Source organism: Poromitra crassiceps (assembly GCF_964638095.1).
Source record: "Poromitra crassiceps genome assembly, chromosome: 14".
NCBI lineage: Eukaryota > Metazoa > Chordata > Actinopteri > Beryciformes > Melamphaidae > Poromitra > Poromitra crassiceps.
In genome coordinates, this window is record NC_139633.1 from 783,464 (window position 1) to 805,381 (window position 21,918).

Sequence of the window (21,918 nt, forward strand, 5' to 3'; positions counted from 1 at the left end):
GTACGGACGTAGGGACGGACGGACGGACAACCCGGATCCATAATGCCTCCGGCCTGGCTATCGCCGGCGGAGGCATAAAAACCAAAGCAACCAATCAGGGTGCTCTAGAACCTAGCTAATCACAGCATACCACACAGGCTTTCAACACATTCTCACTCCCAGCTCATGACTTGATGACAAGAAGGGTTCCTGACCGATCTGCAGTATATGAAGAGTTGGGAGTGAGAATGTGTTGGGGCTTTAACTTCTGAATACTGCATAGTGATTGGCTCCAGGATTCATGATGTCAAATCATGTTGGTTGAAAATTGCCTTTTCAGTGAGCTCAGAGAAACTGGTCAGACGGTCAAGACGGACAGCACCACTCCACCTGGAGGTGCAGGTTCCCTCCAGGAGACTCCCATGCCTCTCCTCTTCAAAAAGGACTTTAAGAAGCTGCCTCAGTGGGATTTTGAAGATGTGTATAACCTGGATACCCGACCCAGACAGACAGTAAGCAGACTATAGCAAGACCCTTGCAGCATTAAAACATGGGAATGTAGCCTCAGAATTCGACTACTCATTCGTTTCACTCAATCATAGTCTCACACAAGGACCCTGTATTTTCACTGTGGGCTGCATTTGCAAAGGCCCTACTTTTTCATACATGTAGCAATCACAATAAGACAGTACTTGCCTTACACACAAGGTTGTCCATCAAGTCGGGCTATTCATGTTCTTAAATATTGCGTAGTTTCCAATTCTGAGCCATTTATGTCATGCCAGAGGCTGTGATTTCTGTTCTTCCAGATGTAATGACGGGTTTCCACCTGTAGCCACAGCAGAGAGGGCGCTGTTTCCCTGGGAAGTGGAAGAACAACAATGGCCATTTTCAATGGAAAAGACAGGCAGAGACAGCCTCTGGTATGACAAAAAATAGATCAGAATTGGAAACAACACAATATTTAAGAACACGAATAGCCCGGTTCAGTAGACAACAACCTTGTGTTTAAGGCAAGTACTGTTTTATTGTGATTGCTACATGTATGTAAAAGTAGGGCCTTTGCAAATGCAGCCCACAGTGAAAATACGGGGTCCTTATGTGAGACTATGATTGAGTGAAACAAATGAGTAGTTGAATTCCGAGGCTAGGGAATAAACAAGGCTGATATCTTCTGGCAAAGTGCTTGTGTGGTGTGACCTGCTTATATTTGTTTTTCAGCTGTCCTCTGTAACCCTCACCCTCTGTAACCCTCTGCCTCTGTAACGCTCTGTTACCCTCACCCTCTGTAACCATCTCCCTCTGTAACCCTTTGCCTCTGTAACCCTCACCCTCTGTAACCCTCTGCCTCTGTAACCCTCACCCTCTGCCTCTTCCTTCAATCAGTCATTGAAACAAACTGCATTTATGTGACGATTGATTGACCCATCCTCTCTTTCTCCACTGCATGGAGCTCTCTCAAACAATCAGTAGGTTTAACCAAAAAATGAGTATGATGACACATTTTCTAATCTCAATGTTTGCCTGTTAGATTCATGTATTATACTGTATTTTCTTTGCCACTGTCAGACCTGTCCCCAGTCTCTACAGAAGAGTGAGGATCCCAGCTTCAAGCAGGCTTTCATCCCCAACGTGCTTCTGTTCATGCACAAAGACAATCTCAACATGAGCGAGTGGAACAGACTTTCCCATTTCAACAACCCCTTTGGTTTCATGCAGTACAGCCACGACGGTACGGGCACGTGTGTGTGTGTGTGTGTGTGTGTGTGTGTGTGTGTGTGTGTGTGTGTGTGTGTGTGTGTGTGTTGTTGTGCGTGTCTCCTTGGCATAGTAGTATAAAACAGTGAAAGAGACACGCACATCCAAAAATCCAAAAAGTGCTGGGCCCAATAAAAACAGCAGTGAAAGAGAAAGGAGAGGCCGCACACTATGGCTCCCATTTGCAGATTTATTTACCCGTTGAACCCTCCACAATCAGTGGTCTCTTCTCTGATGTTTGTCATTTAATTTGGATTCGCCTGGATTCAGACTCTAGAATCAGCCACTGCACCTGCTGTCCTATCTAAATAAAGGTTAAAATGCCCCCCCTGCCCCCCTAAAAAAAAAAAAAAAAGTGATACAGATTTGCATACACATCAGCCAGGCTAATGTTAACAATAAGGCCACTCACACACAACTAGACAGCAAATACAGTATGCTCTGCAACAACCCCAGGCACATGCACAGATAGACCCCAGGAGGTGCTCAAGCACCTGCCCATTTGTCATCGCCCATCACAGGTGTCTAATACTTCCTTGGCATGGTAGAGCTTCTCTTTATTATTGAGCTTTGATTAGCCTTGATTATTACTTGCCAGCTCTTTTTTAGTGACCTGCCCACGTACCTCTGCTATGGCAGGTTAGAGGTATGCAGATATGCAGGTGTCCCTGTACAGATCCAGATGTCATCGAGATGTTATGACTGGCTTACTGGATTGTGAAGAACGACATTGCTATGAAGCAGGGGATTTCTGTGATGAGACAACCAGACAGGAGCCTCTCTGCATAGCTCTGGCAAGTTAGATGTGCCTTTGTTGGTAGCTGCAGAAATTGGCTGTAGATAGAGGCAGGTTTTCATGATTAGTTCCTCCTCCCTGGTAATCACTCATCAATCAATCATCTGCTGCAGTGTTGGAATGCAAGGCTGCAGACTCACGGCCCTCAATGGCATGACACATTGTTGTCTAGCCTGGTAAACCAGCCGGTCACATGAACTCATCACATTTCATTTTGTTCTTCGTTCCCGTCTGGCCTGAAGCCTTCACAACAGTCTTTGCAGTGGGCGGAATTTGTGCGGGTGTACTTGCCTTGACAGACAACTCCTTCAGCCAATCAGCGTTGGATCCAGTCAAACCCAAATCCACTCAGGAGCAACGGCAAAAACACATTTTCCGCCCAGATAGACTCTATTTCTGAAATAACTGCATTTTATGGCTGTTTAAACTAGACGAACATCGACATTACTCCTCGAGGCGGACAGGCAAGGAGTCGGCCATTACTATTTTTGCTATAGCGATGTTCTGATTGGCCGGTTACGATGTCAGCGAGTCGCTGCGATTGGCTCGTCTTTGCAGTTTCTGCAGACAGCTCTCCCAGAGTTGAGGCCAGACGGTCCCGCAGAACCAAATAAAATGTGGGTTCACGTGACCGGCTGGTTTACCAGGTTATTTGTTGCTCACATCCCTGCCATAACAGACCTTGATAACATTGCATTGTTCCAGAAATATTGTGCAAACCAACAGAGGCTCCTCTGACCTGCCATCAGGACAGAACAGGGCACAATTTATTCTTGTTGCTGTTTTCAATACTTTAATACACATAATCAGTGAGTCAGTCAGATGGAGGATGATGGCAGACATGCTTCAGTCAGCTTTACAGCATTTGATTCACACTCCTGTTGACTCTTTTAATGAATGAATCTATTGAAATAATAATAAAAATAATAATACATTTTATTTGGAGGCGCCTTTCAGAACACCCAAGGTCGCCTCACAGTGCATATAAAAACAGTTTCACATAATAAGAACATATACATATTAAAAACAGGGCAAATTACAGCAGGAATAGAACATAGCTAAGAAGGAAGGAAAATGCAGATTGGTTGGGGAAAAGTGACATTAATTACAGAGAGTAGGCCAGTTTGAACAGGTGGGTTTTGAGGTGGGATTTGAATGTTATGATGGTGTCGGACTGTCGGATGTGTGGGGGTAGGGAATTCCAAAGCTTGGGGGCAGATGAATGCAGGTAATCCCTTATTCATTTCCCTTATTAAATCTATACCACTCATAAAGGAGGAGATGTAGCCTAGATAATAGAGAAGGCACGGCGGCCATCTTGTCATTTGTGAGGAAAAAAAAGATGATATGACCAGCACTGAATTCGCTTTTTTTTCTGCAGTTTGAAAAAGTAGAGGTAAAGTGGGCGGAGTTATCTCAGGACATCAACAATCTCCAACCAATCATAATTAGGAGAAAGCTGGCATCATGGGGATGCAGCATGGACATAAACACTGAGGGTGCACCATGACTGACCATACTGTTCATATACAGGAATCTGATGTTCATATAGTTCAAATGTGATGTGGCCACGCCCCCACAGGCCTGAGAAATGATTTGAGCAGCCAGATTAGCTGTATTTGAGCTCTGTTTTGTGAATGTTTTTTTTTTACTCATATTTGCGTGGGTAATTAATGTGATGGTCAGCTGTGACATCCTATTAAAAATAGATATTTGAGACTGGGTTGCTAGAGTCTTCAAACTGTGTGTCTGTACAGTGTATTTTAATTTCAAGAGGAACTAAACCCCACCTAAATTTGTGGTGAAGCCTGACACCTAATGGTGAAAAGCAGGGTACTGCTGGTCAGTTTAGTTACTTTTGAAGCACAGACTATGTAGTTATTTGTATGTTTTGCTTGGCTTTGCAGAAGTGAAGGCAGCTGTGGATTTGATCCCAAAGCCGAAGGAGCCACTGCTCCTCCCCAGAGGCGATGGTGACGGCTGTGTGCGCTGCGCTGTGGTGGGCAACGCTGGGATCCTCAACGGCTCTGGCATGGGGAAGGAGATAAACGCACACGATTATGTGTTTCGGTAAGATGGGCACAGAATACTATATAAATGCTCTAAAGTCAGATAAATACTACTACTATACTGTAGCAGTAAAGCAACAGATACTTGTTTTTAAGTGGTGCAGCCGCTTCTATAAGTGACTTTGTGTGTTTGTGTCCCACACTCACATTAACTACTTTATGCAATAATAACAAGTGTATGAAAGAGGGTCTATTTTGATTTTGAATGTGTGTGTATGAAAGGAATGTATGTGCAGTATAGAGGCATATCAGTCTTATGACATCACTGATGCCTCCTATGACATCATCAGTGGGACAAAAATGGAAACAAACATTGCTCACTTGCTTTAAAGGAACACTCCACCCATTTTCAACCAGCTTTGTATCATTAGAACATCAGTAGTATATCAGACAACTGTAAACGGTTTTGAAGTCTGTCATTTAATTTGACAGTTATTATGAGTGTTAAAGTGTGGACCAGTGACATCACTGGTCCACACTAGGGCTGTCACTTTTCATTCGAAATTCGAATGCAACTTCGAATGTGGGGGAGGAGTTCGTGTTCGATATGTAAATTGACTGTTCGATTTTTTTTTTTTTTTTAATGAACCAAAATTAACCAACTGCTGCTTGCTGGTAATGTTAATCCCATGTCAGAAAAAGTCTCCAGATTTGTCGCGTTAGTCTCTTCTGAGAAAGATTGTCTCCAGGGTCTGAAAAGTTGTCTCGAGTTGGATGCAGCCAAGTTTGTGAGGCAGTGTTGTGACTGTAAGCGTCCAAGCTAACACGTCGGGCTGATGCCCGGTGGCCTGGACTGATTTTTTTTTTTTTTTTTTTTTTTTTTTTTTTTTTTAATTAACCAAAATTAACCAAAAAACGAATTTCGGGCAATTAAAGTTCGTTCAAACTTTATTTTGGGAAAAAGTGACAGCCCTAGTCCACACTAACTCAAATTAATAACTCATTAACTCAAATCAACTCTCAATAACTGTCAAACTATTCATCATTCATCTAGTTTGACAGTTATTGAGAGTTGATTGAGTGTTCAAGCTCATAACTCATAAAAGTGGTCCTCATGTGTGAAGATTATCGTACTGAACACTGGTTCGCATTTGATTAAGCTTGCGTTAGACCTTATTAGAAGCATCGCGCCAAAAACCCATTCAAAAATATCCCATAGGCGAAAACAGAGAATAACCCGGAAGTGTTAGCATCGATGTTTTCCCGACTCATTCCTGGGGCTCTCTATAGAGGAAGAACCAGGGGGAGAGCACACACCCCTGGGGGGTGCCAGTGCTGATTATTCGGATGCTGGGTGTCATTTTCCCCAGCCTCACCTGCTGCGTCCTGTCCGTCAAGAAGTTTATGATCCATTTACAGGTGGAGGCGGGCACACCGAGCTGGGTGAGTCTGGAGCAGAGGATTTCTGGGGTGAAATTGAATTTGTGGACGAATTGAAGTCCACAAACACGATCCTATAGCATACTGTATGTCCCCGGGGAGACGATGTGTTGCAGTATGTGATGCAGATGCTGCTCTGCGAGTGTTTTAGGCCAAGGAAAATGCCTGTGCACGTGGTGTTGACATCTCAAAGTCTCTCTCTCTCTCTCTCCCCAATCGCTCATGGCAGATGAACGCCCACCAAGAGCCAGGTCTGCTCAAGGTTTCTTCCCCATTTGTCTCAACTGTTGGGTCTAAATAAAGAGCCTGGTCTTCTACTTGCTGTATTTGTAAAGCGCCTTGAGATGTTATGATTTGGCACTATATAAATATAAAATTGATTGATTTTGATGCTCTGACTCTCTCCTGCAGGATGAACGGTGCGGCCATAAAGGGCTATGAGGAGGATGTAGGGAACAAAACATCTGTATACGTTCACACATCCTACTCCATCAAGGCGTCGCTGTACATTTTCAAACGCTTCGGATACAGACACATCCCAGACGATGAGGTACTGACATTTTTCACACACACACACACACAAACACACACACACACAAACGCACACACAGACAGACACACGCGCGCGTGTAACAGCTGACACACAGACACACACGCGCGCATGTAACAGCTGCAGAATGGTTGCACAATAAAACCAGGGACACCAGGCTTCAGGATCTGCAGTTTATCTATAAAAGATCAGCAGGGGGCACAATCAATACAGCACAGTGACAGGCTTTCTCTCCGTCCCCAGGACATTAGTTCTCCAACTTCTCTTTTTTTACAAACATAAAATAAACATAAAATAACTGTAATAATTTCAGTGTATACCCTTACTGCAGGGGTGCCCACACTTTTTCAGCTTGGGAGCTACTTTTAAAATGACCAAGTCAAAGTGATCTACCAAACATATTTATTTATATATATATACACTGAGTATACAGTGGAAAACAGTGGAACAGTGGAAAAACAGTGGAAACAGTGGAAAAACAGTGGAAAAACAGTGGAAAAACAGTTAAAAAAAAAAAAAAAAAAAAAAAAAAAAAAAAATCTTCCTCAATGCCATGCGATCGACCACACTACCTTCGCGATCGACCGGTCGATCGCGATCGATGTATTGGGCACCCCTGCCTTACTGTATGTGGTTACAGAATACATATTTATAGTCAGTAGCTACAATACAAACTAAACAAAAATACTCAATGAGTACATTAATTCTTGTTGAAACAAAATAAAGAATTCGTTTTTAGTCACTGTATCACCCTTTAGTTCAAACATGTAAACATACAAAAATAAATAAATAAAACAAAGTGCATATTTAATGACACTATCTTCAACTTATTAAGCTAAACAAATGCAGTCCTTCATAAAAGTACAGATAAAAGTATTAAACAGCAATAACATTAAACCATACCTATAAAAGATCAGCAGGGGGCACAATCAATACAGCACAGTGACAGGCTTTCTCTCCGTCCCCTGCAACAGGCCACGCACAATTGAGTGAAAATCAAAGACAATTTCAACAGAAATAAACGTACTTTTCCCACCCAAGCAAATGACAAAACAAATAAAAGCATGTTAGCAATCTTCTATCACAACATATCATACCGTTCCACCCGTGGTATGTGACATTTTAACATGCTAAGCTAAACAAGGAAATGAGAGCGGCAACACGCGTCTTATAGGTTCTCCAACTTCTGACGGGAGAAGGCGACAACGTCACTTGTGTTGCGTTCTGGTGTCACGCTAATTACGCCCCCCCTGCTACAAGAGGTAAAACGGAACTATATATCAATCAATCAGTTAAAAACACATACAACAATAAGACCACACAATACATACAAGGAACACACATTACAAGAGGCTGGCATACCAGTGTTTCCATAAGGCTGACTGGTATCGTGTGTCACTGGACTTGGGGTCCACCAGTAGCATCACCACAGAGTTCTTGGAAACATTCAAGCGACATATAAATTTGTACATAATGTTTCTTAATAGGGCCTGAAAAGTGCTTACCCGAGATCTACAGAACAAATCACTAGCACTGCACCACCTAGGTACCCTAAGCAATATTCTCATGCAGTCATTGTAGGCAACCTGCAGTTTATACATGGTTGCCTTCTTGAACCTCACCCACAAGGGGGCAGTGTAGAGGGGAGTGCAATATGTCCTAAAGAGATTAATCTTTACATCATTGGAGCAACAAAGGAATTTCTTTCTCAACATGTTGGCTTGGGCATATAATGTGCGACGCTGCCTTAGCATGTCATCATCATCATTCATTTGCTCTGTAATGTAATATATATTGTAACGTATCCGTTATCTCAGGAGGCAGAGGCTTCTTGATGGTACAAGGGTCTTTATTCACAGTTAGTTATATTACAACTCTCAGCGGTTGTCACGCTCAAAGCTAGCAGCTTTCCCTCCAAGTAGTGTGTGTAGACTGACGCGCATGCTCAGTTCACTCCGGAAGTATCCCCACAGCATAGTGTTCCCCAATACAACACTCCCACACAACAGTTCCTATCTGCAGTCGAGACACTACCAATGCTCACCCCTGTATGTGTACTGCTGATTCGCTACATACTCCCCGCCCAACAATAAGGTCAACGCCCACGTTGATAACACATCACACACCCCCTTGTACCAAAACATCTTTTTTTTCTTTAACAGCTTCTTTGTTTTTTTTCAATCACAGCATGTTGCACTCTCAGACTTCCCCACATCATCTCCCCCACAATATCTCATGTCATGCACCTTTTTTTCTTTCTGTTACAACAATACAACATCTCCAACCACCATCTCCTCTCTTTTTTTTTTTTTTTTTTTTTTTTTTTTAGTACAACTCAAAGTTGTGGAATCGTCCTGGAGCCCTTGGCTCTCTCCGTGGCCGTGTTAGTCTCTGTGAATCTGTCTGCGGGGCTGATCCCACCTGCAGTGTCTCTGGGCTTTCACGCCCCTGGGTGGGGCCCGCCCGGTCATAGCCGGACGCCCCTCTCTGTGGGAACAGAGTCCTTTTTTCAGACGGTCTAGGTGAAACCGCCGGGCGGCCGAGATCTGGGGGAAAGGTGCACCCCCCCGGTATGGGGCCAACCTGTCTCTGTGGAGTACTTTCCTGCCACCAAGTGGCATCTGCACTCGGTACACCACTTCCCCCATTCTCTCCATGACCCTGCATGGGCCTGTCCAGTGACAGTCCAGTTTAGGGCTACGCCCTTTTTTTCTCTGGGGTGTGTACACCGAGACCAACTCCCCCCCCTGGAAATGGTTTCCTTTTGCCCTCACATCATAGTTCCTTTTTTGTTTCATGCCTGCTTTCTCTAGCTGGTCCCGAGCGAAGTGGTGAGCGGACTCTAAGCGATCTTGTAGCCTCCTGGCGTACTCTCGCCCTGGGGGAGCGTCCAGTGCATCTGGCGGCTTGCCGAACGCTATTTCTGCTGGTGTCCGCAGTTCTCGACCTAACATGAGCAGAGCTGGGGTGCAGGAGGTGGACTCGTGTGTGGCGGATCTGTAGGCCATGAGGATGAGCGGCAGGTGCGTGTCCCAGTCCCTCTGGTGTTCCTCCGTGAGGATGGCCAACTGCTTTTTCAGCGTTCTATTGAATCTTTCTACAAGGCCATCGCTCTGGGGGTGCAATGCTGTGGTCCGTGTCTTTTTAATGTTCAGTTTCTCGCACATGGTGGCGAACACTCGTGACTCAAAGTTTCTCCCTTGGTCACTGTGTAGGGTCTCTGGTGCTCCGAACCTACTGAACATGCCGGTTACTAGTGCGTCGACCACCGTCCCCGCCTCCTGGTCGGGTAGTGCGTACGCCTCTGGCCATTTTGTGAAATAGTCCATGGCGACCAGGACGTACTTGTTCCCACTGTCTGAGCAGGGAAAAGGTCCCATCACGTCTACCCCTACCCTCTCCATGGGGGCTCCTGCTGCTAGCTGTTGAAGCGGGGCGCGAGACTGATCTAACGGGCCTTTGTACGCTGCGCAGAGGTCGCAGCGTCGACAGAAGTCCTGTACGTCTCTCCCCATCCTCCCCCAATAAAAACCTTGTCTGATACGGCGGAGCGTTTTGTTTACCCCAAAGTGCCCAGCCCCTACAGTTCCATGGCAGCTCCTGCACACCTCCTCCCTCAACGTTGTCGGCACTACTTTCCGCCACTTATGCTCTCCTGTCGCTGGCTCCTTCCAGGACTTCATCAGCACTCCGTTACTCAAACTCAGGGTGTCGAACCCCGCCCACAGCCCTTTGGTTGTGTCGGTGGCCCCCGTCACAACCAAAGCCTCTGGCCCTCTTCTACCCATTGCAGTACTGGTGACAGCTCTCTGTCGTTTTCTTGGTGGCCCCTCCAATCCGCTGCCTCTGCTACCCGCAGCGTCCTGCACACTGGCCCATCCCCTGTGTGGTTAGGGCAGATCCTAGCTTCCTCTTGGAGCTCTCTCTCTCTTCCTTCTCTCTTTTCGCAGTATGTACACCCTCTCTCTGCACAGGGTCGTCGTGACAGGGCGTCTGCGTTGACGTGGCGCGCCCCTGCCCTGTGTTCTATCGTGAAGTTGTAGTCTGCCATTTTCTCTAACCAGCGGCACACTTGTCCCTCCGGCTCTCTGAAGGACCATAGCCACTGCAGCGCCGAGTGGTCGGTCCGTATGGTGAACCGTGGCTGTCCCAGGAGGTAATATCTAAAGTGTCTTAGTGCTTCTACTACGGCGAGGAGCTCCCGGCGGGTGACGCAGTAGTTACGTTCTGCTTTATCGAAAGTCTTGCTATAGTACGCCACCACCCGCTCCCCGTCTGGCCCCGCCTGGGACAGCACGGCCCCCATACCCCCATTGCTGGCATCAGTGTCTAGTAGGAATGGCAGGGCGGGGTCTGGTGCTCTAAGCACTGGAGACTCGGTCAGTGCTTTCTTGAGGGCTTTGAATGCTAGGTGGCATTCTGTCGTCCAGTGGAAGTCTGCGTTCTTCTCTTTTAACCTGAACAGCGGTTCCGCTATTTTAGAAAACCCGTTCACGAATTTCCTGTAGTATGCGGCTAGCCCTACGAAGCTCTCGAGTTCGCCTTTGTTTCTGGGGGTGGGCCACTCCATGACCGCCTGAGTCTTCTCTTCTAGGGTGCGAATGCCCCCCGCGCCGATGCCATGCCCTAAGAACTCCACCCTCCTCTTCAGGAAGTGGCACTTGTCTGGGTGTAACTTTAGACCCGCCTCTGCGATCTTCTGCAGGACTTTTCGTAACGCCCCCACTGCTGCCTGGAACGTGCCCCCGTGTGTCAAGATGTCATCTAAATACACAACGCATTCGGATCGGGGAATGTCTCCCAGCAACTTCTCCATTAACCTCTCGAACGTTGCTGGTGCGTTGCACAGCCCGAAGCTGAGTACTCGAAACTGCCACAGCCCCTTCTCTGTGCGGAAGGCGGTCTTTTGCTTGGCATCGTCGCGGAGGGGCACCTGCCAGTACCCGCTACGGAGGTCTAGGGATGAGAACCAGGAGGACTCTCCCGCGGCGTCTAACAGTTCCTCTATGATGGGCATCGGGTATGCGTCTTTTTTTGTTACTTTGTTCAGCCCCCTATAGTCTACACAAAATCGCATTTTGGTGCTATTTTTCTTTTTCACCAGCACTACCCCCGACGCCCACGGGCTGTCTGATGGCTCAATGATCCCCGCCCGCAGCATGTTCTCTACAGCTTCGTTCGCTATCTCTCTCCTCGCCGCTGGGATCCGACGGGGATATGACCTGACGGGTCGCGCCCCCTCCGTGTCTATTTCGTGTTCCACCAGGTGGGTACAGCCTAGCTCATCATCTGACATGGCGAAAATGTCTTTGTATTCTTCTAGTACCCTCCACAGTTCATCGCTCTGCTGGGTCTCTAACCCTTCGCTCTGGCGTTTGTGCAATCCCCTGGGCATCTCTAACCTCTCTCTCTCCCCCTCTGCCTGTTGCGCTGGCTGAGGGCAAGTGTTTGGAGGTGGGCTAGGGGTGGGGCTTTGTGGAGGGGCTTGGTCTGCTGGGTGGGGCTCATGCACTACGGTGACGCGATATACAGTGATATTATTTACATTAGCTCTCTCCTCTGGAACGGTGGGAGGGTGGCCCATCTGGACTACTGGCCCCCCTGCAAATGTCAATGTGCTTTTTCCTAGGTCTACTGTGCATTTGTTTAGCGTCAAGTAGTCTTCCCCTAGGATGCAGGGTCCCGTCATTTCTACCACCCACACCGGAAAGTCCACTGTCTGTTCCCCCACTGTTATCGTTACGTGTCCCCTCCCCCTCATTGGCATCAACTCACCGCATACTGTTCTTAGTAGTTGTGCTGCTGGCTGCTCCAGGCGCATCCCCTCGGGCATCATGTTGACGTTCACCAGCGTTGCTGTACACCCCGTGTCCACCAGGGCGGCGCAGTATCTCCCCTGTATGTAGACTGGAACATGGCAGCCGTTCATCGCGCGCGGCCCGCTCTGCATGCTGACAGCTCCGGCGATGTCGTCTACTTCGGGGCCCGGCGGAGCCCCACCTCTCCGTTGCTGTCGGTGGGCCCCCTCCTGCGATGGTGTGGCTACGGGGACTGTGGCATCGTAGACCCGTCTCGCCCCATCTGGACGGGCCCTGTGCCGTTTCCCTGGTTCCACGCTCTCCGGCGGCAGTCTGCTTCCCGATGTCCGGGGCGTCCGCATCCCCAGCAGATCATGTTCCCTCTGGCCCAGCTGTTGTTCCGCTGAGTGGGCTGTCGAGCGGGGTTGGGCTGCAGGGTCGCTCTGCGGAGCAGTTGTTCTGTCAGCTGTTGTACTGACTCGGACAGTTCTTTCACCCTGTCGCCCTGCTCTCTCACCGTGTTGCTTTGCTCTGCCCAGGCCGTCTTCCACGCTGGTTCTTCTTGTAACTGGCTCTCCGCGGCCATTCTGACCACTGGGGCGGCCTCCATTATGCTGCTGCTCTTGTCCCAGCCTTCTACTGTCTCTATCTCCAGTGCCAGCCCCAGCGCTGCTCCCAATGTTTTCGGGTGTCCCAGCGTTACCTTCTGGCTTACTGTAGGCTCCGTGGCTCGATGGCCTGGACAAAGTAGCTTAGGGCTAGTCCATCCAGCGTCTCCGTCGGTAGCTGGCTGTATGCGCGCCGGCTGAGAGTCTCAATGTCCGTTGCCAGTGCACGTAGTGACTCACCCTGTCGTCTGCGTCTGTTACACAGTTCTGCGGCTACGATGGCCTGCTCCTCGCATCGGCCGAAACGTCTCTGCAGGACCCCCATCACCACATCCCAGTCCTTTGTATCAGCTATTGCCGACACGCACGCTGTAGCTTCGCCCTCGAGGGCCATGACGAGGTAGCTGGCTCTCTCCTTTCTCGTCCAGCCATTCCAATCTGCAGCCTCTGTAAACTGCTTGCAGTATGCCTCCCATTCGACTTTACCGTTGAATTTTGGCGGGGTGATTTCCTTTCTTCCCCGCCGCTCGCCGTCTTTTGCCGCCTCGACCCGTGTCCCGTCTTTGTCCTCGGGCCGTAGGCTGGCTCCGCTGGTCTGTGGCACAGTCTCCATGGCTACAGCGGCAGTGTCAACCCGCTCGATCTTCACTCTCACCGGTCCCGGTTCTTCCGCTCCTTCTCCCGCCTCGCTAGCTTGCCTGCTAGCTCCCTTGGGCTGCGGGCTAGCTTCCGTGGCTACGGTGCTAGCTCTGTCTGGCTCGGATTTTATTTTCACCAACCCCAGGCTTTCTGTTGTTTTTCTTTCTTGGACCCCTGTGGTAGCAGCTGCGTCTACCCAGACATCATCCTCCTCGGCCGGCTGGTAGTCTGCCCCGGCTCTCGCCTCTCCCGCCTCTCGATTGAGCCGCTTGCGCTCTTTCTTCAGGAACTTGTTAACCATTTCGCTAATCTGGAGGCAATATTCACCGTTTAAACTTCTGACGCCAGTGTAACGTATCCGTTATCTCAGGAGGCAGAGGCTTCTTGATGGTACAAGGGTCTTTATTCACAGTTAGTTATATTACAACTCTCAGCGGTTGTCACGCTCAAAGCTAGCAGCTTTCCCTCCAAGTAGTGTGTGTAGACTGACGCGCATGCTCAGTTCACTCCGGAAGTATCCCCACAGCATAGTGTTCCCCAATACAACACTCCCACACAACAGTTCCTATCTGCAGTCGAGACACTACCAATGCTCACCCCTGTATGTGTACTGCTGATTCGCTACAATATGCTCACATTGTGACATGGACAGAAAAACGATCTTGTAACAGAAAATAACTTACACACGTTTTGAGAATGTTCACAAAATAAAAAATAACATGGACAACATTGACTCAGCTACACTCGCACACATACACACACACACACACACACACACACAGACGCACACACACACACACACACACACACACACACACACACACACACACACACACACACACACACACACACACACACACACGCACACACTGCCAAGAGAGATGGGAAGTAACACACACACACACACACATACACACACTGCCAAGAGAGATGGGAAGTAACAAAGCATTTGTACTTAACACGTTCACTGCCGTGGACGAGTTAGCTCGTCAAAAAAAAACAACGGTTGACTGCCGTGGACGAGTTAACTCGTCAAAAAAAAAAAAAAAAATTGACGGTGGGACGTAGATCTAACCTTTTTACATCTCCTATAAAAATATGGGAGCCACCGAACGTGTACAACCCATTCCACCGACCCACTAAGTGGCGACAGTGCTCTCCAGAGTATTGAAAGCCGAGCCAAAACTGCAGGGAAAAGCGCGAGGAAGCCATTCTCATACTGTAGGCGAAAACGCTTTCGCGCTGGTGCACAACGGTGGCGCACAACGGTGGGGGGTTCCAAAAATAGACTGGGTACAATACACTTTGAAACACGCAGCATAAAGCCCAGAATCGCACAAAGCTTCATCAAAGCTCTCAACCGAAACCCCAAGAAACGAGCGAGCCCCATCCAGACTCGCCCGCGGCCCGACGAGCAGCAGCAGCAGCAGCAGACAGGCAGCAGAAACTCGCTTGTGACACACCCGCTGCAGCCACGGAGGGAGGAGGAGAACACACACGGAGGGAGGAGTTTGAAGGAGAGGGGGGTTTCCTGCTGTTATGGAGGAAATTACTGTTCAAAACTATTGTTTAGATGTCTGACGTCTTACTGATGCCAAAAATAAATGGTTAAAGTGACTGTTCTATCGAATTTCACAAAAAGGCATTTATCTCAGCTTAAATTTTCAGACGCTGAAACCATGCTGTATTCAACTGCTAATGCCTACATAACTACTAACTCTACAAACTAACTCTTTTAGACAGAGAAAGCACACATTCTATTAGTTCTTTTGAGATATTTTGTGTTCACAAAATCCTAACAGAAAATAATCCTCGGCTCTTGAAAGATGAGCCAGAATCCTAAAAAAAAAAACTTGGCAGAAGCTACCTACAGTAAAAAAAAAACTGTTGGCAGTGAATGTGTTAAGTACTGTAGTTCCTCCCTGGATAGCTGCTGGGTGTCTTTGCAAATTAGCTTGAGCGTGCTCAGCCCGTCTGCAGCCCGTCTGATATTCAACCAACCCAAATTCTCTCACGTCACTCCACTGGCTTCCCATCTTGGCCCGCATCAAATTCAAGACACTGGTACTGGCCTACAGGGCAGTACACCAGTCAGCTCCCCGGTACCTGCAATCCATGGTCAGGTTCCAAACCTCTCACCGCTCCCTTCGCTCCTCCACCAGTGCAGGTCGCCTCGCCCCTCCTTCGCTACGGGGGCTCAAAAGTCGCTCATCCCGATCTCGACTCTTCTCGTCCCATGGCACCTCAATGGTGGAACGAGCTTCCACCTTCGGTCAGGACTGCTGAATCACTGCCGATCTTTCGGAAAAGACTAAAGACACACCTTTTCAGGCTCCATCTGGGCCCTTCTTGATCTAACTTCGTCTCTCTCTTTCCTTAAAAAAAAAAAAAAAAAAAAAAAAAAAACCTAACCAACCTTGTACCACTAACCTAAACTTGTACCACTGTTCCTTCAGAAGTTGTAGTTGTCATAGACTGTGCTCCATAGTTGATTGTTCTATTGCTGACAAAAAATGTGTTATTGTAAGTCGCTTTGGATAAAAGCGTCTGCCAAATGACGTAATGTAATGTAATGTAATGTAGCATGCCCTTGCTCTCCATAGTTCCTCGTTTAATCCTGACTAGGTTGGGTAAGAGTGAGTGAGCGTGCTCCGCTAACACTACACCCCGAGCTAAGGTGATGTGTGGTCAGTGGCAACGCTGCTTGACACAAAGCAGTAGTCTGTTGTGGGCTAAGCTTTTTTTTGTATTTTCCAGCCTTCCGAGCAGCGCCGCTGCTGTTTTTGCCCGCAGAAAAATCTGCAGTACACAGGCTGCACTTATGCTGTGTCGGTCGGAGCAGCCAGCCGCTTGACACAGGGCAATGCCATTGTATCAACTATAAATAAATACAGAAAAGTATTTATGTCAGTGAGCTCCATGCCCCCTTTGGTGCATAGGATTCCTGCCGCTTATTGCAGGTGGATGCTGGTGTGGTACTGCACCCAAACCCTGCATTCTGTCCTACCACATGGTTCCAGTCCCATGCCAGTCAGTCTATGGAACTGCAGCTTTTCCACCCTCCACAGGACGGTGAAGCAGACAGGTGCGCTCAGGGCAGTGGACATGGCCTGATACACTGAGCCTCTGGGGCCACGACCCTTATGAGAGTGGACCATTGGCCCAGAGTGATGTCTGTCTTCAAAGCTAGCCTTGTAACCTGGACAGAGAGACGGCTCCACCCATTTACAGCCAGCCTTAGCATCTGGCGTGGCTCAGTGACATCTTGTGGCGAGGCCATAGGTGTGTTCATACTGCATTCCATATCTGCTTCATTATTCAGCACAGAGGTGACTCTGGTGGTGGTGATGTTATTCAAACTCAACTACCATGAAGGCTCCCGCAGGAGCAGCTGGGTCTGCTTGGTTTCCTTGTCTTACAGAGGTCATATCAATAGGGGAGATAGCAAAACCACGAAAGAGAACGGTTGGTTACGCTGTAACCCAGGTTCTTTGAGTGGAGAGATTATCTCTCCAGCTAAGAGCCACACCAAAACTGGTCAAATCAAGGTTAACCAAAGGGGCCGGCGCCTGGATTGGGGCTTATATAGTCTCAACACCAGACCCATGAGAGTTCTTACACTGATACACTACGTTACTCCATGCTGCAGATCTCTCTCTGGGTCTGGGACACTCCTCTCACCAAACTGGTCACGGAATCTTGGCCAGTGATTGGCGAGTGGTGGATTCACCATTCACCAATCAGTAACGACATTGTGATCAGGGACGCCCACCCACCGGCCCACTCACCCTGAAGTCGATCAGGGAGGCCCACCCACCTTGAAACCGCCCATCTAACTGGCTCCTGCAACATCGAGCATTTCCAACCACTCTCTCTCACTCAAACCCCCTAGACCTGCCCTCAAATACCAGCTGTGGCTGTGAAGTGGAACAGACTCATTTATGTAGTATGCGGAGTGCAGCGATTCAACGTAATATTTGAGTCTGGGGAGAGACTAGGGCTTATATAGCTGGGGCAAATCAGGACGCCACCCTAATCACCCACAGGTTAGGTGAGGTGATTATGTGTCTTAACGAGGTATTCAACATCAGCTGCTGCTAATCAAGGATATGTCAATACAAATTAAATTTGTAGGAGAGATAGCCTCCCCACTCAAGAACCTGGGTTACAGCATAAGCAAATTACTCACACAAATTAAATTATTAATCAAAATGTTGTCTTTATACATCTTAAAACATGTTTGGGGGATCTTTTAAGTTGAATAATCTTTGAATTATATAGGACCAATCAGCGTGAGATCACAATCTCCGCAAATCCCTCAGAAATGTGAAACCCTGCAGCAGTTAACTAGTATGAGTTGTGCCAAACAAACGTTAATATCTCACATCGCTTATATTTTGACATTCTGAGTGAGCGCAGATGTAGCTCAAGAATCTGAGTCTGAGAGTCTCAAGAGTACATTATAATATATGCATGTCGTGTTAAAGTTGTGTGAACTGTCGCAGTTTTTAAAATGTAAACAACACAGCCGGCTAGAGTGAGCCGCTCAAGCTCAGGCTCCACCCAGTGACGCTGTTTGTTTACAAAAATGCTGATTGGCTGATCCCTCGTATTAATAATGTGAGGTTTCGTTAGCTAATACAAATACTTTTGACTTTGATACTTTATTACATGTCCTGTACTCTTTTTTCCCCATGTCTGACTGCTAAACCTGTCTCTCCTCTTCCTCTCACAGGGTATAAAGCATGTGATGATTCCTGAGGGGATGAGGGATTTCCAGTGGCTGAAGGGGCTTCTCAACAATGAGAGAGTCCCCAGTGGAGAATACAAGAACCAACAGTGAACATCTACCTCTACTCTACACACACGTGCACACACGCACACACACACACACACACACACACACACACACACACACACGTGATGATTACTGAGTATTGTCTTTACCTTCCAGGGCGAGGGCGTATTACGCTGGCCGATTTAACGAGAGCCGCTTCTATGTTCTGCACCCAGACTTTCTCAGATATGTGCGCAACAGGTCAGACTCCTTTCACCTTTAATCCTATGCAAACCTGCCTCATACATGTGTGTCTATTACGCTGTTTAATGTGTGTGTGTGTGTGTGTGTGTGTGTGTGTGTGTGTGTGTGTGTGTGTGTGTGTGTGTGTGTGTGTGTGTGTGTGTGTGTGTGTGTGTGTGTGTGTGTGTGTGTGTGTGTGTGTGTGTGTGCTCATGCGTTTGTGTTTTCATTGCTGACAGGTTCTTGAAGTCTTCATTCCTCAATGGTAGGGGCTGGGCTATATGCAGACCGAGCAACGGGGCGTTCACTCTCTTCCTGGCTCTACATACCTGTGATGTGGTAAGATAACATTACTCTCTTCCTGGCTCTACATACCTGTGATGTGGTAAGATAACATTACTCTCTTCCTGGCTCTACACACCTGTTTTTCTTTTGCAGTTTGAAGACAGATTTAAAGGAATATCTCATTTTAATTTAGCATTAGGATTAGACTGTTGAGATGTCATTATTCAGTTTTAACCATCAATAATTGTTCCTTTTCTCATTAGAGTAAATACTGTATATTTATTTCGAGATTTGTTGTCAATTATTTGTGCTGTTATGGTTATTATTAGCTCACTAGTTGCAGTCACTCACTTCTACACTAGCTTAGATTGTGTTATTTATGGATGGAATTATAGTGAAAATCGATTATCCCCCCTTTTTGCTGGGGACCCCACTTTGAAAACCACTGGCTTAGGCTACAACTGTTGTGGGAAGCGGGTGCATTTTTGCACATTTTCAATGCAGATTGAGGGAAAATAAGATGCAAAAAACAGCTGTCATCTGGTGCATTTTAGGCCCAGGAGAAACAGAGTTGAAGTGGGAATAATTTCTGGCTGAGCAATGCAATGCATCTCAAAATAAAGTAAACTATTTACAGTTAGTTTGTCAGTCAAAGGTTTGATGAATAAATCAATCAAAACCACTCCACTACTGTACTGCTGACAGTAGCTGTGGTAAAGACAGGGGGAGTGACTATCAGCTACTGTCAACTCAACTACCAACACGCGTTTACTTACAGTACATTCCATTGCATGGAGGGGAAAGTTATGCAAAATTCATCAACTTTGAAGCATAGTTACCCCCCCTTCCCGACATGATGGGTTGACATGCTTGGTCGCAAATTATTCCTTATTTCTTTTACTTTCATATGGTATAAAGATCATCACTCTAGTCTAGCTTTAAAAATGAGCTTGCTGTCATCTGTGGATATACAGGCCAAATTCAGTTGAAAAATGTGGGAGTTTAAGGTTGCCGTTTTTATTAGCAAAATAGCAGGCTATGCATCATGAAACAATATAATACGAAAAAATAGCGCTGCTTGGTGGACCATTTGCACGCCGAATTTACTAGAAGACCCGGATAACTTGAAATTGATTGACTTACTTGCACATTAAATTATTAATTATATCATCTTGTTGGGTTGATGTTAGCTTGCTATTTACCTTGTATGCTAGCTAGCTAACGTTAGCTACGAACTACAGAGTCAGCTTTGTGTTTGTCTGTGGTGCGTTGGAAGTGCTCTGAGCATTGAGATCCAAAGCGCTGCACTATGGGGGGAAAAACACTGTCTATGGACACGGCACTAAGGATGTCAAAAATTAAGCCTCCTAATTTGCCTAATATGGTCACCATGGTGAATGATACAAAAGCCTATGAGCAACATAAAACAATCTGTGCATGTATGGAATGTATTCATATACTGAATGTCAAAGACTAGATCATTATAATTTAGCAAGTCAATTTGGTCCGATCTAATCTTGGTCTCTCTCTCTCTCTCTCTCTCTCTCTCTCTCTCTCTCTCTCTCTCTCTCTCTCTCTCTCAGGTTGATGCATATGGATTCATGACAGAGGACTGGCAGAAATACTCCAACTACTATGTGGAAAAACATGCTAAAACCAGAGTAATCTTCTACTCCAACCATGACTACATCATGGAAATGAAGACATGGAAAAAGCTGCACAACGCTAAAATCATCAGGCTTTATCAAAGAGGATAATGATAAGATGTCACCTTTTTATCCACTTGGGGAAATTCAGGTGCCACAGCAGCAACTGGCAGAACAGTACCCAGGAAAACAAGTGCAGGCAGTGTTGGCCCAATGGATAGAGAAGCGAGCTTGTGACCGGAAGGTCGTCGGTTCAAACCCCGGGCCCGGCAGGATAAATCTGGGTGGGGAAAGTGAAAAGGCAGCGCTTGCCCCTCCCTCATTACCACCACTGTGGTGCCCTTGAGCAAGGCCCTTAACCCCAACTGCTCCAGTGGAGCTCAGTGGCCAACAGATCAGCCTGTGGTTGTACTGGTCAGCTTCCAGGTGTGAATGTGTGTGTGAATGGGAACAGGGCGCTCCTGAAAAAAAGAGCATTGCTCTCAGTGACACTCCCCGTGTATATATATATGAAAAAAAGTATGGGGTGTTAATCAAAGAAAATAGGTAATATAAAGTAATGTATATACAGTAATATAATACTTGGGTAAAACATGGAGCAAGGTGCACATGTGTTTTAAAGTATTTTAACTTTTAACAGCTGTACTGTAAAGATTGAGCAGCCTATCATCACTTATTAACCACATCTGCTCTTTTAAAGAAGAACGGCATGATGAAGGAGAGAGACTTGTTCAATCTGAAAACGGTGTGCACCGTTTTGCCACAGTTTCCGGGTTGAACATCATGACTCAACACACCACCGTTTCTGTTGAAGTAAACATTTTGCTACATGTTGTTGAAAAACTCAGAACATAATATCCAAATTAAAACATAGTCCAGAACCTTACGTTACATTACCCCTGGATAGATCCAGAAGATCTCTATGTGCCCAGTTGAGAACTGATACCTCCCTGGCCTGGCAATTGAGGTGGGCAGGTTCAATTCTATTGCTGAGGAGGAGAGTCTTTGTACTGTATGTGAACTGGGTGTTGTGGAAGATTAATTTAAATTTTTGTTTCATTGTTCGTTATAGGAGGAACCAAGACTGCCTTTATTTCAGTTAATGCAAAATAGGAAACCTGAATTATTCTGGTCAGGAGATGACAGTAACTTGTAATGGCTATTCAGAGAGGAAGTCTTCAGTTTGGTCAGTTTTACTGGGAGAGCCTGGAAACTGCATGGAGAAGTTGTTGATTTGATTATATGATAGTTTTGTACATGTATGGATGAACTTTTTCTAACTTGCTTGTGTCTGTGTCTTGTAAGCCCAGCAGGGGTGTCAGACTCATATTAGGTAGAGGGCCGGATTTGTTCAACTGAGACCTCATGGGGGCCGGATTTTTTTTTTTAC

The 21,918-nt window shown here is 46.9% G+C and overlaps 1 protein-coding gene across 1 annotated transcript; it reads left to right on the forward strand.

Annotated features, from left to right (window-relative positions):
* Positions 1-293: 293 nt before the first annotated feature.
* Positions 294-21,898, forward strand: LOC310789535 (alpha-N-acetylgalactosaminide alpha-2,6-sialyltransferase 1-like; the record flags this gene model as incomplete). The annotated part of the gene is made up of 8 exons (XM_083651170.1): positions 294-491; positions 1,549-1,711; positions 4,441-4,603; positions 6,394-6,532; positions 18,313-18,416; positions 18,532-18,615; positions 18,837-18,936; positions 20,466-21,898. 8 exons carry the CDS (start codon positions 294-296, stop codon positions 20,637-20,639), a joined length of 1,125 nt encoding a protein of 374 aa, XP_083507296.1. The 3' UTR covers positions 20,640-21,898.
* Between the last annotated feature and the right edge of the window lie 20 nt (positions 21,899-21,918).